Source organism: Etheostoma spectabile, chromosome 11 (genome assembly GCF_008692095.1).
Source record: "Etheostoma spectabile isolate EspeVRDwgs_2016 chromosome 11, UIUC_Espe_1.0, whole genome shotgun sequence".
Lineage (NCBI taxonomy): Eukaryota > Metazoa > Chordata > Actinopteri > Perciformes > Percidae > Etheostoma > Etheostoma spectabile.
Window position 1 is genome coordinate 7,201,467 of NC_045743.1, and position 16,478 is coordinate 7,217,944.

Consider the following 16,478-nt stretch of genomic DNA (forward strand, 5'->3'; position numbering starts at 1 on the left):
AAAATGGCTACCATGGAGCTAAAGGCTAAATTTAGCTTAAGTCTTTGAAGTGTTTGATCGCTGGATCTACAATGTCACAACATTAATGACGTTTACCACAATAACTGACCGCATCATCACATAAAAACATCACAAAATGCTCCCTCCTTCTCACACCAACACACAAATACTCGTCGTGCACACTACGTGCACACATTGTGACTATATGAAAGGAAGGCATAAATAGTTCCATTTCAAAGTTGTTTAAAACCAGTTTTGCACATCCATTATAGAATGAATTGATTTATTTGCTAAATCAACACAGAAGCGTCTAGTTGCAGCGGTGTGGTACAGTAGTAATATGGGCCGACAGAAAGACCGTGTGTGCCAAGCCTGCGGAAAAAAGACCAAAAAGGTGGAGATAATTGAAAATAATGAGCTGAGTGGTCCTGGGGTCAACGAAGAAAACACTCAATCTGTCATCTTAAGTACAAATAAGTTTCCATGGGCAGCCTATGTAACACATTTCCCTGTGTAAAAATAACAATTAGCCCTTAAATGTGTTGTTTTATTTCTCTGACATGAATGCGACAGGGGATGTGTTGTATAATTGAACAGGATTGCATGAAAATGTGAGGATGGGAAATGCTATTGACATGTACATACATACTCAATAAATAAATAAACAAATAAAGAACTTTACTACCTGTATTATTTCAGGCACTGCTTAATATTCCCGTATTACCGCCTTTGACTTTACTATATGATATGCTTCTCATATCATGTCAGTGAAATATTAAAGAGATCCAGAGGGTGTCAAGATAATAACGGAGATAGGCAAATATTTATAACACACCCACATCAGCGATATTAAATGCATTATTAATTGTTGCATTTACTAACCCTTTTTAACTGTGACAGACATTTAAATAATAAAAGTGTTTTCCAAATGTATGAGTTAAACATCTGTTTGAGATACAGGTTGCTGGTCTGCCCGCAGGGCACTGCCGTGTTTATCTTTTTCTACCCCGATTTCTTTGAAAAATATAGTTGATTCTAACGCCTCATAACATAACACATTTTTTCTCACTCTTGTCACCCCAACATTAAAACAGGGAGTATGTTTTGGTATTTTGACAGTCATTTTACAAAAACCAAAGGTGGACTGGCCATCTGGCACTTTCCCAGTGGGCCGATATGCTTTTTTTGCCGACCGCCGACACATCTTTTTAAAAAAAAAAGTGTCCAGCCCATGAACCGGCCCATAACATTGGTAGGCCTAATATCGGTATCCCATTGTTTTTCAATTGACACTGTGCTGGCCTAAAACACTTTAGTTTAGGCTTGGTTTTCTTTCACTAAACATACTCCCCCTACTTTCACAATGCAATGGACTAGTCCGTAACAGTGCGAGGTGCGAAAAGTAAACGCAGTGACAACAGAACTGGGAAGTACACAAACAGAAACAAAGCAAGACAAGTCTAAATGGGAAAATGAAACAAAGTTACCCAAACGGCTCAAATAAAAGAAAAAGATGAAGACGCCAATAAGTATTTGGCAACATTGCCAAAGATGACAAACTTTTTATGGCTACTGTTTAGGATACAGACAGGAACAACAACATCCAAAGCGCTGAACATGCCACTACAGCAGCAGCTAGCCGTGAAGTGGCGCTAACGCATGATAGACCTCTTCAAATTAAAGCACAGGGCCTCTTCAGTTGTGAAATTATCATTATTTTATATATATATATACATACATATGTATACATATATATAGTATATATATACATATATATATATATATATATATATATATATATATATATATATATATATACATACATATGTATACATATATATACATATATGTATACATATATGTCAAGTATATTGAAGTATTTTTTGTGCCAACTCTCACTGATTCTTGCTTACTCATTACATGGCATTATTAGTTTTGAGGAGTAGGAGTTGGTACACATATTCAGAGGAGCACAAGGACGGGTGGTATTTGTGATCTTATGTTGTGGCTCGGTCTGGGCCAAAATCCCAGGGCCAATCTTTGGTGCCGATCCATCCCTGACGACAACTCAACAATTACCGCACAGTGAACTCCATCACTTTGCATTTGTGAAGGTCTCTTGAAGATGCATTTAGTTTAAATTTATATTTAAGATGTATCTCTCAAATGACAAACTCAACAGATTGTGCACACATCTAAACCATATGGACCTGTACATTCAGGAAGAGTACAATGTCCTCCCCTGCACGGCCACCTGCTAAACATGGCTGGATTCCCATTTTGCAGACAGCCAGGCATCTAATTGTCTCTAATCATACTCATTAGCTGCTAGTGTAGCTTCACAACACTTTAGACAGCAATCCAAAACCAAACTGTGGCCGATACAGTTTACACAATAAATAAAAATGAGTAGCATGCAATCCTGGCCTTACTGTACGAAGACTATTTTTATACTTGCTTTCTTAAAGCATACTTTGGACGAACTGGAGTAAGCTCAATACCAAAAGCAATATCCTGTTACTCTTTTTCTGAAAGGCCGCTTTGACATGGCCCACAACTCTGTTATATTTTTCCTGCCCACACAACCTTTTTTTCTATTAAGCAATCTCAGCCAGATTTTATTAGCATATGTTTTGCTGTGTCACTCCTCCTTTTAGGGGACTGGCTGCTGTGAATTTTCTAAACATCCCAATGATGGGCTTAATAAAGTCAGTTTAAGTTCTGACTACTGTTCATTTTACTTTGACAGCTTTGTGTACTGTGAAAAAAAATTGCGATTCTTATGATCAGTCTTTAAAAAGAAGTGTCTTTATCTACTCTGCTGAACAATCCTCCAGACAAAAGCCCAGCAATCTCCAAACTAAATTACATTTATGTTAACTCCCATGTGTTTCATTGTAAATATTAAATAGCTACTGCTTTATTCATGTGCTGTCATGTCACGTAGATTAGACATGTGTTCCACTGAGATATACAACAATTAAGTATCAGCCCCCAGACAAACAGATGACAACGGACAGCTAAAGAAACAGACATTTCATTATTCATGAGTCTTCTTTAAATTTACAAAGATATAGCTGGAGCCAGAACAGCCTCCATGATCTGCCTTATCCAGACACACTCTCTGCATCCAGCACTTTCCCTGCTTCTTGCTCCTTATATAACTCCTCTGACATCACACTTCTCGTGCTATAACCCATGTGTGACAAGTGCTCACCTCCTATTCCGCTTACCATGCAGATACACCGATGTTTCACATTATATAGATGCATCTATGACTTAAAATAAGCTACTGTTCATGTTGTTGCGTTATAATAAATGTAAAAGGAGAACTGACAATTTTGTAAATTAATGAAAAGAGCAAACACAGTCAGAATCTAGTATGCACAGGGGTTCATGAATGCAGCATTTATTTTTAGATCTAGTATGAATGCATATTACACATCTTGGGAAATATAGGAAAGGAAAGCACAGCCAAATCAACAGCACAAGCAAGTCACTCACTTGTTACATTAGAACATGTGCACACAAACACATAAAGATCCAGTGCAGAGTTTCTTTTTACCTGCCAGTACAGATATCCAAAGATCTTATGAAGGATCAATCACGCTGATGACACAACAACCCAGCATCCTCTAGGGAACATGCAGACTCTCAGACAAAAACTAATCCCTGCACAGATGATTTTTTTCCCTCAGTGGCGGCATACACAAACTGAAAAGACTTCTCCTGAATTTGGGAGACTGCATGTGGCATGTTGTTGGTGTGCAAGAGAGAGAGAGAGAGAGAGAGAGAGAGAGAGAGAGAGAGAGAGTAGGCAGTGGCAGAGTGTGCGCAGCAGTGGAGGGAACAGAGAATCAGTATTCTGAACTCACAGATGGAGACAGTGTGGAGGCAGTGATGTGGCCGGAATAATCACAGGTTGGCAAAGCGTCTGAAACATCTGGGACAGAGAAAGCTCCCATTCTGTTTCTTTAAACACAGGGCACTCACTTGATGTAGCAGTCACGCCCCTCTCTATTGCTGCCCATGTCCCATCCATTGGGGGGTCCCTGTGAAGCACTCCAGGTCCCTGAAGGGGGCGGCCGGCCTAAGGATTTGGTCCTGTGGCTGCAAAGGAAGAAAGGAATGATAAATTAAACATAGACCATAGATCATAATGTGGTGTTTTTTATCACAACCTACTTGCATAACACCTGTAGTACCAAGCTTGGAGGTTATATGCTAAATCAGTTAATCTAACTCCAAAATAATTTCAAAATAATTGTAATAGTTTTCATAGAGATATTTAAATCATAATGAGTCGTGGCCTGATATGAAGCAATTCAACCCAAGAGATAAGAGAACTGATTCAAGCGTGATAAACAATTTTTCATAGCCACAGTTCACTCAGCGAATACAAATCAAATTAATTACGTAAGCTAGTCACACAGGCAGAGTTGTCATGCCTCACTCTTGTGCTTTAAGAGGCATGAAATTGGTTTTATTTCTAGATGTCAGCACATTCTTTATGAAAGAAGCCCAGAGGATTTGTTGTCTTATAAAAGTGGTTATTTGATTTGCTCAATGCCAAAACAATTAGATACAGTTTATCAGAGAATAGAATCAGTTATAACTATCATTCGCGAAACAGTTAATTGCAGACTATTGTTTGAAAGACCACGCCCATCAAAACCGAGATTAAATACGATTTTTCTGATTATACCAAAAAACCACACTGGTTCAAAGCCTTTTCCTTGTGCTACAAGTTGGCAGAGGGAAGGTATGCAGAAGAACTGTAATAATTTAAAATGTTTTAATGTGTCTTTTTGTCTGCAACCCCCCTCCTTGTCTTCTCTTTATCTCTATCTTTGTGTCTGCACACTGGTGATGCTATGAAAGCAGTGGCAGTAAGTTATGTCACTTCAAAGGCTTGTCTGCCGTGTAACAGGGCTCTTCACATTCATTATTCAAAGCTCCTCTTTCTTTCCCTCTAAAATGTTTTCCCACTTACTGTACCAGTGATAATAAATGATGTGCAGGGTGCTGCGATCTGCATGAGAGTGTGCGTTGGTTAGGGTGTGCCCATGCACACGACTGTGTGCATGGGCACACATGTCCATTGCATTCGGTATGAATAAAAAAAAAAAAAACATTAACACAATGTATAAGCTGAGAGAAAGGTTCCAAATGTTCTGAAGCCATTCAGTGCAAGAGTTAGGCACACAATAATTTTACCTAATAAGTGTATTCTATTGTCACTTCCACTGCTACTGAATGTATTAACATAACTAATTCATAAAAGAACATATAGCTGAAAATTGTGTTTTTCTTTTGAGCACTACATATGAATTTGGGCTCTAAACACAGGAAGCAATCTTTATTTTTTTCCCAATACAGTGGTGTGTTTGGGGGTTTTTAGTGTTTCCACATGGATATGGATTTTTTTGATCTACAGTACATTAGCTGAGAGCAGGCCTCTGTGGTGTTTGTTGATAAAACCTTTCCTGCAGCTCAAATTATGTGTGTGGACACAACTGCATACTGTCTGAAACTTGGAGCCATATTCACCTCATTGATGAATCCAACTTGTAGCCTCCATTTCAGTCTCTTGGATAAGGCTAAAGCGGTTTGGTGTTGCAGATTTATACAATTTTAGTCAACAGATGTAATGTATAAAAGGTCAAAGAGTTGTAGCATTGTGAATCTTATTCTATAGTGAGAGTAATTCTGCAGGGTTACACCTGTGGCAATAACATTTCTCCAAAGGTCTACAATATAATGAAGCATGTTGTACTTACAGTTTCAGACGTTGTGCCTTGAGAACATGTTTTTAAGCTGAAAATTTCCACAAAATGCATTTTTCTATCCCTCAGTCACAGTAACGTGTCTGTATTAATGGCAGAGTCATAGATACAGTGATCTTTGATTTCTTTAGTCTGCAGGAGGGAGGTGCATTGTGCCGTTGAGTCGCAGTACTCAGAGCTTAGAGAGAGGCTGAAAAGGCTCACCCTCTGGTGGACAGTGAAACTGATCTACCTCAGCTTGCATCAATAAATGATGCCTGCACAGTCACATCGGACTAAGTAATTGAGCGCCAAGTGGGCAAGCCATGCTGCACAATTCAATCATTAACCAAGGTCAAGGGTGACAAAAAAAAATAGTTGGAAGCAAATTACTTTCCTTTGACAAATTGCACTAAAAAACAAAATGCCAAATTTTTTCTTTTTAATTTTGGCTTACTTTACATTTAGTGAAATAAAACATTACTTTAAAGGCCCCGTTTTTGGCTTTGGACTTTTTAAAACCTTAGTGGCCCCTTAAAAAAAAATTCTAAAGTCTTTTTTTCCCAAAAATTTCAGCCTTGTTGTAAAATTTAAACAGCCCTAGAGCCAGTCCCCCATAGCTTTCCCTTTAAAATGTCCCATTTTTGATTTTATTTTTGAGGAAGGAGGGGGGGGGGGAAGTGGAGGTTGGGGGTGTGGCTGACCAACCTGCCACTTTGCTCATTTGAAAACCATGAAGTCTCTCTCATGGGTGGGCCAAATTCTCTGGGCGGGTAAAGCAGAGGAAGGGGAGCTTTCATTTTCTCAAAGGCAGAGCAGGATAGCCAAGGCTCGGTTTACACCTATTGCCATTTCTAGCCAATGGGGGACCATGGGCAGGCTGGGGAACTCATATTCATGTTAAAAAACTTCATAAGGGGAAATTTTCATACCATGGGACCTTTAACAGTTACTAACAACAAAGGGAAAAGGAAAAATGACTGAAAATACATTGCAACTACATGAAAGTCTAAACCTCTGTTACCACAGCAACTAACATCAAGGTTGTAAGATCTATATTGGAAGACTACAACACACTTGTATTCAGAGACTTCATTTTGTGCATTTATCTTGATACATTTGTGAAGATGAACAGCGGCAGAAGAGTCTGTCATCCAACTTTATCAGTAACTATCATTAGGAAGATATGAATTTAATAGTACTGTCTGCAAGATGGGGAAAAGATCACTTTTCAGTCCTTCATAAAATTTGCATGAACAATGTGATCCTTGCTTTATCACAGTAGTTCACTTGCACTTTCATCTCTCTGAATAAAAGCTATTTGCCAAGAAGCACTCTGTTGTGTTAAGGAGACTGAAACCCTGTTAATGTAGTGACTAACTATGCATTATAGACAAGCCACAGCTAAGAAGAGCACATTCCAGCACAGACACTCAAGTTAGTTTGAATAATTTACATCGACAATCTCCATGAGGGTTGGCTATATGAAACCACCCTCTGGTGCCATAGGCCTGCGATTACGCATATTGAAAATTAAGTGTACATTTTCGTGACCTATTCAGGATGTCATTTCCTCTAAGGAGAGTTTGTGTCAATGATGAATAGGTCAATGAATAGGAACAAAGGTATTAACAAGCTATTTACTTTTGTTTGAACAACTTTCAGCACACCAGCTGCATAAATACACCCACACCCACACCCACATGCACGCACACACCCACACACACACACAAACACACTAAATACACTCACACAACACAGACATTCAGTCTCAGTTTGGTTATGTTTAAGCTACAAAACTACTTGGTTAAGTTTAGAAAAAAAGATAGTGGTTGGGCTTAAATCATCTGTGCTGTTACTTAACATCCGGTTACGCACGTGACGCAGAACGTCGTGTAGTTGTGTTGTTCCATAATGTAAAAAAATAAAGAAATAAAGCTGCAAGCACCGATGAACGGGCCCTCACCTCCTTGCAGGTTGGGCATACTGGCAGACGCCAATCTTTGCAGCAGTACATTTGTGCGCCAGTCAGACATTGCAAAGCCAAAGATTGATTTTGCTGCAGCTATCTGTGTGTGTGCTTCTGTCTGCGTGTGAACCAACCTGCTCTTCCCTTAAAAAGCTTCCGTATTTTGAAACTCTACGTTTTTGTCAAATAAAAGAGAGCAAGATGCCTTTTATTCCTAGATCTAGATATGTTTACCAGTACTAATCTGAACTAACGACATGATCACTGTCACTAAACGTTGACTTTTACTCGGTGCTATTCACTGACAATAAAAAAAACAATAGGTTCCTTGCACTTCGTGCTAGGAAAACGTTGGTGCCCTTGCACTTCATTCACTGACAGTAAAAAAATAAGAGTCATTATTGTATGCACTGCTGCGCTGGCACTACTGCGTTGCTGCTCGTTCGAAATTACACGGATGCTGGCCTTTCCACCGCTTTCTCATCCAAGTCAGTCGCCATAGTTCTAGTACCAGGCTGAGGCTACTCTCCCCAATGTGACTTCATTGCCAAATTGAATTTAAAAATCCTGCTAATAGGAAAAATGACAAAAAACTGGCCTTTAACACTAATCAGAGACTTTTTAAAAAATTATATACATATCTTGAGGGCTTTTTTACCCAATGGTGGTTTTACAGCCTTTAAAATGGCCGCCTTCCTGTTGGGCGGAGCTAGTGAAAGTAAATGGGAAATATGTCCACAATGATTAGAACAATATGCGTGTCAAATCTGGTGAAGATTGGAGTAACTATGACCAAGTTAAGGACTTCCCACGCATTAGGGGGCACCATGGAGCCCCCTTACAGGTATAGGCCAAATCGCTGAACAGACTCGCAAAGCTCCCAGGTGTTCATGTGGGCGCCAATTTTTGTGATTTTTTGTATATATTGAGGCCGTCAAAAATGTGCCCAAGTGCTAAAACCAATGAAGGGGGCGCTATAGAGCAACCATATCACTCCCATGCCTAAATGTGAATTCAGATGAAAGAGTTTAATATTCTGTACATGGCTGCAAGATTTTGAGAGTTTTCGTGGATCCCAAAGTCCTCAAACAAGTCTTTATAAAATGAGAAATTTGCATTAATTTGCCATATTGTAAATTTAAAATTTTTGTGATTTGTTTTTAGAAATTGCTTGATAGAGTTTCAGATGGTACGCACGTTCCCTTCAAAAGTTAGTATTATAAATTATTACTTTTGTTGTGTTCAGGGTGCACGTTAGGGGGCGCTTTGGAGCCCCCCTGGCAATGCCCGACACCAATCAGTACAGAAATTTGTCATTTTTCATAGGTCTGACATGTCTGCAAGTTTTTGTGAGTTTTTGTGCATGCTAAACCCCTTAAAAATGAGAGAGTTGGTCCATGATAATAATAATCCTTAAAATAAAAAAAACAATAGGTTCCTTGCACTTTCTTACTCTGGCCATCATCTTGTTCCCTACATTGCTATTGTATTAATTACTGGAGGCCACTAGAGGGAGGAGCAACTTAAATGTAAAGATGAGTCATAGAGTTTTTTGGGGGAAGACAATCTTGTTATTACCAATCACTGAACACACACCAAACTCTTCAAAAAGTGCCAAAAAAAACTATTTTTCAGTCTCCTTGGGTGACAGGGATTGAAGTGTTTCAAGTTTGACTTCAGATACACGGGCTAGGAGGCTGTGATGCTGCTCTCTCTGTGCTCTTGCGTTAAACAGAGACATTTATGCTGATATAGAACACCAATATATAGATATAAAATCTGTACCAGGCTGAGGCTACTCTCCCCGATGTGACTTCATCGCCAAATTGAATTTATAAAAACCTGCTAATAGGAAAAATGACAAAAAACATTTTTAAGAATGATATGCACATCTTGAGGGCTTTTTTACCCAGTGGTGGAGAGACAGCAGATGAGATGACTGTCTCATGGGAGGAGTCTGGGCAGTGGAGCAAAGAAGTGGCTCAGACAGAGAAGAACCTCTCTGATTAGAGATATTATTCCTCTACTCCTTTTGAGACCGCCGCCATCCTGTTGAGAGCACATACGCACTGGTTTTTGTTTCAGAAAACATCTGCCCTCTGCTTGACTTCTCCAGCCACCGCCTTGGCTCTAATTCTTTGATCAATATAGCAGCACAGTCAAACATGATCTAATCTGCTATTTAGATTGTGCACTGCTAACACATGTTTAGCTTTTATAAAATTCAAAAAGTTGTTAAACAATATTGCTCAATTTCAATTTGTCCACTTTTCATTGTGTTTATTTGACATCAGAGAAGGAAATGCTTTGTTTTCCAAGAATCCACTTACACAACCAAATCAGAGCCTGGTTGACTAGAATTAGTGTTAAGACTCACTTGAGAATTTCAGAGCCTATTTTCTCTATTATTTTAACTTATTATTTTATTTTTGTGTTTTTCTTTGGAAGCAGCAATAGTGTTGCCATGGGCAACTGCTCTATCCTCAGCAGCTCTCTGGTGCCTCTATATAAAAAGATTTCTGGTTAGTTAATCTCTTCTGGGTGGGAATAAAACAGCAACTGGGAAACAGGCCACCCACGATTGTACTCTTGCTAATTTACAGTGAGTAACCTCATAGTCCCCCTGAATCTAGTTAGATAGAAAATCACCTTCATCTTACTATCAGCTACTTCTCAAAAACCTACATACAGTATTGCCTGCTGCAACATATTCACTTGCAGAAATTACATTTATTCTCATGAGACCACATTCTTCAATCTATTGACACAGTATAATATATATATACTGTATATTTATGTATAAAGACAGTATATATGTATACATATATATACATATAATATACAATATATATTATAATAATATTGTTATATTGCACATACTTTATATTGCACGTACTTATATTTATACTGTTTCTCTTTTTACTTGTCTTCTATTTCTTTTCTTTATTCGTACCCCTGCAATGAAATCTCGCTTAACTGTATATTGTGAATGTGCAGTTGAATGACAATAAAGTCTGTCTGAGTCTAAGACGAAGTCTACATGTTTTCATTATCACTCTGCATTTTCCCCAGGGCTCAACAGTGCTCTATGTAAAATATCAACCAAATATAGTAATGAACTTACCCTGTGGGCAACGAGCTAGACTTGTACACTCATTCACATCATTGTGTTACTTGCTGCTTTTATGCTAAAAGCTCTAAAGGACAGAACTAAATAAATGGTTGCCTGAGACCTCAAGCACCAGCCAGCTGGCTCCCATTTCTGACAGTGCGCCATTTCTGATCTACTTTTCCCAGCTAAGAACAGATCTTTTGGTCTTTGTGTACTCTGATGAACATTTAGGCTAATCAATGTATGTCCAGACAAGTGATTTCCTGGGCAAAAGGTTTGCAGTCAAAACATGTCAAACAATGGAGGGCATGATAGATTTTTTATAGGAACACAGCCAGGAATGAAGTCATGCAGTTCAATTAAATAAGCTGTAAATGTTCTTCCATATTATCCACATTAGGGAAAATCCCGCCAACGCCATGCAGTCGTTGGAGTTGGAGTACAGAAGAGTAGCTTAATCTGATCTAAAATATTTTTTAATTGTGCCAACCAAATTCTGTGCAACACTTTGCACAGCTGTCATAGACTAATCTTAACTTTGTTGGATACAAACAGGCTGAAGTTGTGACTAGTTGTACAAATGGATCCTTGAATTGCAGTGACCATTTTAACTGGGATGACTACTGCCAGCCAAAGAGGAGAACAATCCTACACCGAAGCAGATTTTTTAAAAGAAAATTGCTGTTTAAAGAGCATGAAGCTGCAGACAGAGCAGAGGAAACGTTATTAACTAAAGTTACTGAGTTGAATTTGACTAAAAACATGGCAGGATAATGGCTATGTGTTTGTTGTCAGATACTTATAACAGTCTGAGCCTGCCAGTGGCAAAAACAGCACTTGCAGTATGACGTACATCAACGGTAGTCACTCAGACACAAAAACATAAAAACATTGGGTCTAGGTTGAAAAATACCTAAATTCCCCTAAAAGCCAAAGTTCTGCATGGACAGATCAAAATAGAGCAGCTTTAACAACTTTGGTCAAATGGGTGAGAGTTATTCATCTTTCAACAAAGGAATATCAAACGTGAAAATGTTTGCTAGATTTTAACACAACAAAAAACGAGGAAAAGAAAAGCAAGAGCATGCTTTTGTTTCTGAAAGCAGACACGTCTGGAGGCGTTGCGAGCAGAAGGAAGAGACAATGAGAGAAAATGTTCCCTTTCTTGTACATCTCTAAATACATACAGTGGGTTTCTCTGTAGCCTTAGCAAAACAGCATCCCGCTGACTTAAATTCTTGCTGGCAGCTGAGAGGGAAAAAACAAAACAAAAAACGCCAGTGTAGCAGTGGTAACTCATAATCAGGGATAGCTTTGTGTGGCATTATTAACAGTGACAGGATGCCGGGATGTTGGTGGTCCACAGGGAGCCGCATCATAAATGCTGCTGTAGAGGGATACTCACTGGAATACAACAGTCCTATCATCTGATGGAAAATCCCTGATACTTGCCTACTTTCCTGCAGGAATGTTAAAAAAGGAAGATGTGATTTGCATAGAACACAAAAGAACTAATTACTGAGATTCAATATTATGCCTCAATGCTGTAGTAAATTGCTGTCATTTGTCTTTTAGTCTCTTCAAAAAAACGAATGCAACAAATGCCAGTGCGGTCTGTTGATGACTCATAAGTGAAATGACATGCACTCAGTGTGCATTCTTGTGACACATACAGTAACTGTTTGAACCATTCCCATTTATGATCTGCTGTTCCCACCACCACTGGTCTGTAGTGTTACTGATGGAGCCAAATCCCCAAGGAGGATTACTGCCCACTGGGGCAGATCAACTCAATTTAGCAGACCCATGAGTGCGTAAGGTGAGGTGTCTGCCCTGGCAATGAATCAAGTACTCTGTTACGTGTACTTCACATACAACATACTTGACATCTCTGAAAAAAATAAAAATAAATTCTAGTTCTTAGTTCTTTCTTACATTAAAATTTGTCAAATAAAGAAAATAAGATTGTAAACTATATTGTAGTATGTTTTTTTGCTATTTGATTGTTTTTAATGTAAAACATCAAGCTTTCAACTTCTCTACGTCATCTACAACTGTCCCTCCTCCTGTTCTGGCCAAAACAAACTTCACCACTTATATTAAATGGCTGCTGATATTTAACGACTCTAATGACCAAAGACAGATCACACTCAATTGCACAGAATATATATTTACATTATATTACCAAAATGACTAACACCTCTATACTGTGAATTGCCAGTCATTACCCATGGCCCCTTAACTGAAGTGGTTGAAACCTGAAACAAATGCAGTTTATCTTTGTTGTGTTTCAGAACATACATGGTTTCATGACACCACAGAAAACATCACACCATGACCACTGTCTGCGGTAAAAGAAATGTAGGAACTTAGACGCTCAAACCGCATCAGCTTCTGCATCCTTCTCCACTCCCGTCTACCTCACTTGCTCATTCAGTTCACATCATGCATGACTGCACAACTTGCTCTCTTGAGCAATCAATAACTCAGCATTTTTAATCAGCCCGTTCCCCATTCCTGTGTCACTCTCTAAATTGTGCCTGTATGAACATACAAAACACCACCTACTAGAGAAAAAACAGCCACATACATAGACAGGCAAATACAAACATCATCCATCAGACTCACCCTGACATCTTTGGCATCTTCACAAAGCTGAACACATCCATGTGTGCTGCAGACTGCAGTCAAAACTACAAATTTGCCATCTACTTCACTCCGGCTCCATTTTCCCACACTTTCTTTGGCAGCAAGGAATAAATAATTCAGAAAAAAGTGGAGCTTCCACAAGTCAGGTGGAGAGATTAGTCCTGTTGTCTGGGCTTCTGCATGGCTGAGTGATTGCTGTGTCCTCGCCTCTGCAGCGCAAATCCACAGCCCATGGAAAAGGATCTGGCAGAGCAGCTTCACCCGGTTACATCCTTCAAAGCATGCCTCTGTTAGCTGCGTTAAGCCACCTCCATTTAATTTCCATCGTGGTGGAATGATGTGCGGGAGCCGCACAGTAACAACAGCTTTGGAGAGAGGCAGAGAGAGGCAGAGAGAGCCAGAACCAGGAGCGGTGAGAGGGAGGGAGGGACAGTGGTGGCGATGGTGGTGGGAGATAAGAGGGGAAGAGAGAGGAATGAGATATGTGAGAGGATGTCGAGTGTGTGTGTGTGTGTGTGTGTGTATGTGTGGTAGCAAGGGCCAGCTTCCAAGAATTCCCCAAAGGCTAGTCTCATCAATCCTCAACCATGTGGTTTGTTTCCAAAAAGCAGGAAAAGGATGAGAGAGAGATGACATGACAGAGACACATGTTCCTGATGCGCTCATAATGTGAGTTCAAAAGCAACAGAGGAGCAGTGAGAGCAGCTGGAGAGACATGAGGACTTAATGTGTCCCCCTGTCCAGCTGAGGTCTCTGCCTCACAGCTGCCCATTAGGATACCCACACTGTACACCACATTTCTTTTGACCCTTTCAAAACAGTTCAGCATTCCACTCAATGTAGCCATTCATGATAGATAGATAGATAGATAGATAGATAGATAGATAGATAGATAGATAGATAGATAGATAGATAGATAGATAGATCAATTGCTAGATAGAAATACTTTATTAATCCAGAAGGAAATTTAGGGAAGGCCTCAAAACATTTTAGCCATCCTTCTAACATAAACACAGAGCTGTTGACAAGGTTTTAAAAGAATATCAGGATTGTTGGATTCCCATATGCAGAAAGGAATACCATTGTAGATAATGCGATTTATGGGATTAATCAGGGTCCAAAGGGGAGAAGATGAGGGCTGCTGTGATTCACAGTCAGCATGTTAATAGATGCTTCAAGCATCTCATTTCCTCTGTCATATTGTTTTGTGAAATCCATACATTTCTATATATTTATCAGTCTAGTTTAAGATGTAGAGCAATTTCAATGTGTTTGGGGCTTTCTATTTCATGTCAGGGTACTTTCAAAATGCCATTAAACTGATATATGAACGGGAGAGCCCAGAAAATGTTAAACCACACATAATTTGGCAGAGGGTAACTCCCAATTTCAGCCCCATCACCAGATGAAGAATCACTAGTATCCCAAAGAGGGAGAATCACTCTTCATAACACATCAAACACCACAGATGAGGCACCTCTGTTGAATAAACTACCAAGGGCCAATTAGCCTCGTCTCTGAATCACGGAAGGTTTGATACGTCTGTTACTGCTTCCACACATCCTTCCTATATTAAAATGCCACAACTTGTAAGGCTCTGCAGGGTGAGTCAATGTGCCTTTGCTTAGAGTGATGCATGCAATAAAGAATGTTGTCACTTCCACTCAGGCTCAGATTTGTTTGCTGCCACATAAAAGAAGAAACTAGATAGGTAAAAAGGTGAAGCTTGCAATTGTCTCTGACAGATTTTACTTAAACTCTTTGAACCTGGGAAGGGATTTCTGATCCAATTGTTTAAAAAAAAGAAAGTGGAGTGAATTATTATGTTAATCACATTCTGAAACACAACAGTTTAGCTGATGAAGTTCCTCTGGAAGGCTTTTTTTGTGTGGAGTACACACAAGACTTCAAGAATACACTGATGAGCAAGAAGGAACATGTCCGACAATTTGCTTCAAACGCAACCGCGGTGTCCTGTGGCGGGAGGATTGAGAGACTCAGTGTATTTCTGGACAGTTATGTTTGTCCATTTGGGCTTGCGGCCCAGAGGCCAACATGAGTGGCAGAGGATATTAGGGTCAGACAGGAGCGTGATCTAAGGAGACTATGGCTGAAGCTTTGACCGATAAAACCCAGCTGCCCTGCTGATCCGTTACTCTCCTCTCTCTCTCTGAGTCCCTTTTAAAACAGCTGATTTCAGTCATTCTAGCACACTTGGCCAGTTAAAATCCAGCAGTGTGAGTCCTGCCTTTGAATCACATTGCTTACCTTTAAAGGTTAAATTAGCAGAGCATGACCACTTTGAACAAATTGCTAACCATGATGACTAGCAAGGGCATACATGCGCAATAATGTAAATCATCAGAACACTAGATTGTATCTATAAATGTCCACATAATGGGACTCTGAGCTTCTGTTTCATGTTTAGTGTTATACTGTAGATTGAGCAACATTATAGACTTCAGTGTGCAGTACAGTAAAGTGACATTTTAGCTTTTACTGCCCTCTGATCTCAACTTAGCATTAATGGCCCTTGGACCTCAAACCAAATGGGTCAGCCGTCACAACAGCAAACTGCCCTCAGAAACCAAAATTATCTCTGTCATCCCCTGTGTTTTGTCTGTTTGTGTGTTTGTCAGCCTGCATCTGCCTATAAGCCACCTTGTTACCTCAACTTTCCCAACCTGTTAGTGCGACACTAATTATGCCAGTAGCCGCGGCTGATTTATTCACTGAATTAAACAGCCTTTAGTCGGGGAGTTTAAAGAACTGTTGAAACTGCTGTTTTTCCATGAATATTTAGTGGTGTGACTAATTGGGATAAGAAGTGAAGTGTTACCTGGCTGATTTACGCTATACTTTAAAAAAGATTATGGATTTGGTTTGCCAGTTTCACTAAACCTGCTGATAAAGTTCAAAGTATGATTGGGAGGTTGTAGCCTATTCTGTGTGGAGTAAAAAAAACATGATGGGGATACTGCCA

At 39.5% G+C, this 16,478-nt stretch overlaps 1 protein-coding gene across 5 annotated transcripts in view; it reads right to left on the bottom strand.

Moving 5' to 3' along the window:
• Positions 1 to 16,478, bottom strand: part of frmpd4 (FERM and PDZ domain containing 4) — a 32,658-nt gene that overhangs the window by 14,271 nt on the left and 1,909 nt on the right. For 2 of the 5 annotated variants that reach the window (XM_032529612.1, XM_032529610.1), the window contains exons 1-2: positions 13,475 to 13,997; positions 3,994 to 4,110 (exon numbers count right to left, since the gene is read on the bottom strand). In XM_032529612.1, coding sequence (XP_032385503.1) covers positions 3,994 to 4,110; positions 13,475 to 13,515 — 158 coding nt within the window. In that variant the 5' untranslated portion in view covers positions 13,516 to 13,997. Of the gene's footprint in view, positions 1 to 3,565; positions 3,778 to 3,993; positions 4,111 to 13,474; positions 13,998 to 16,478 lie in introns of those variants that run through there. The other 3 variants (XM_032529611.1, XM_032529609.1, XM_032529614.1) reach the window with 2 other exon arrangements.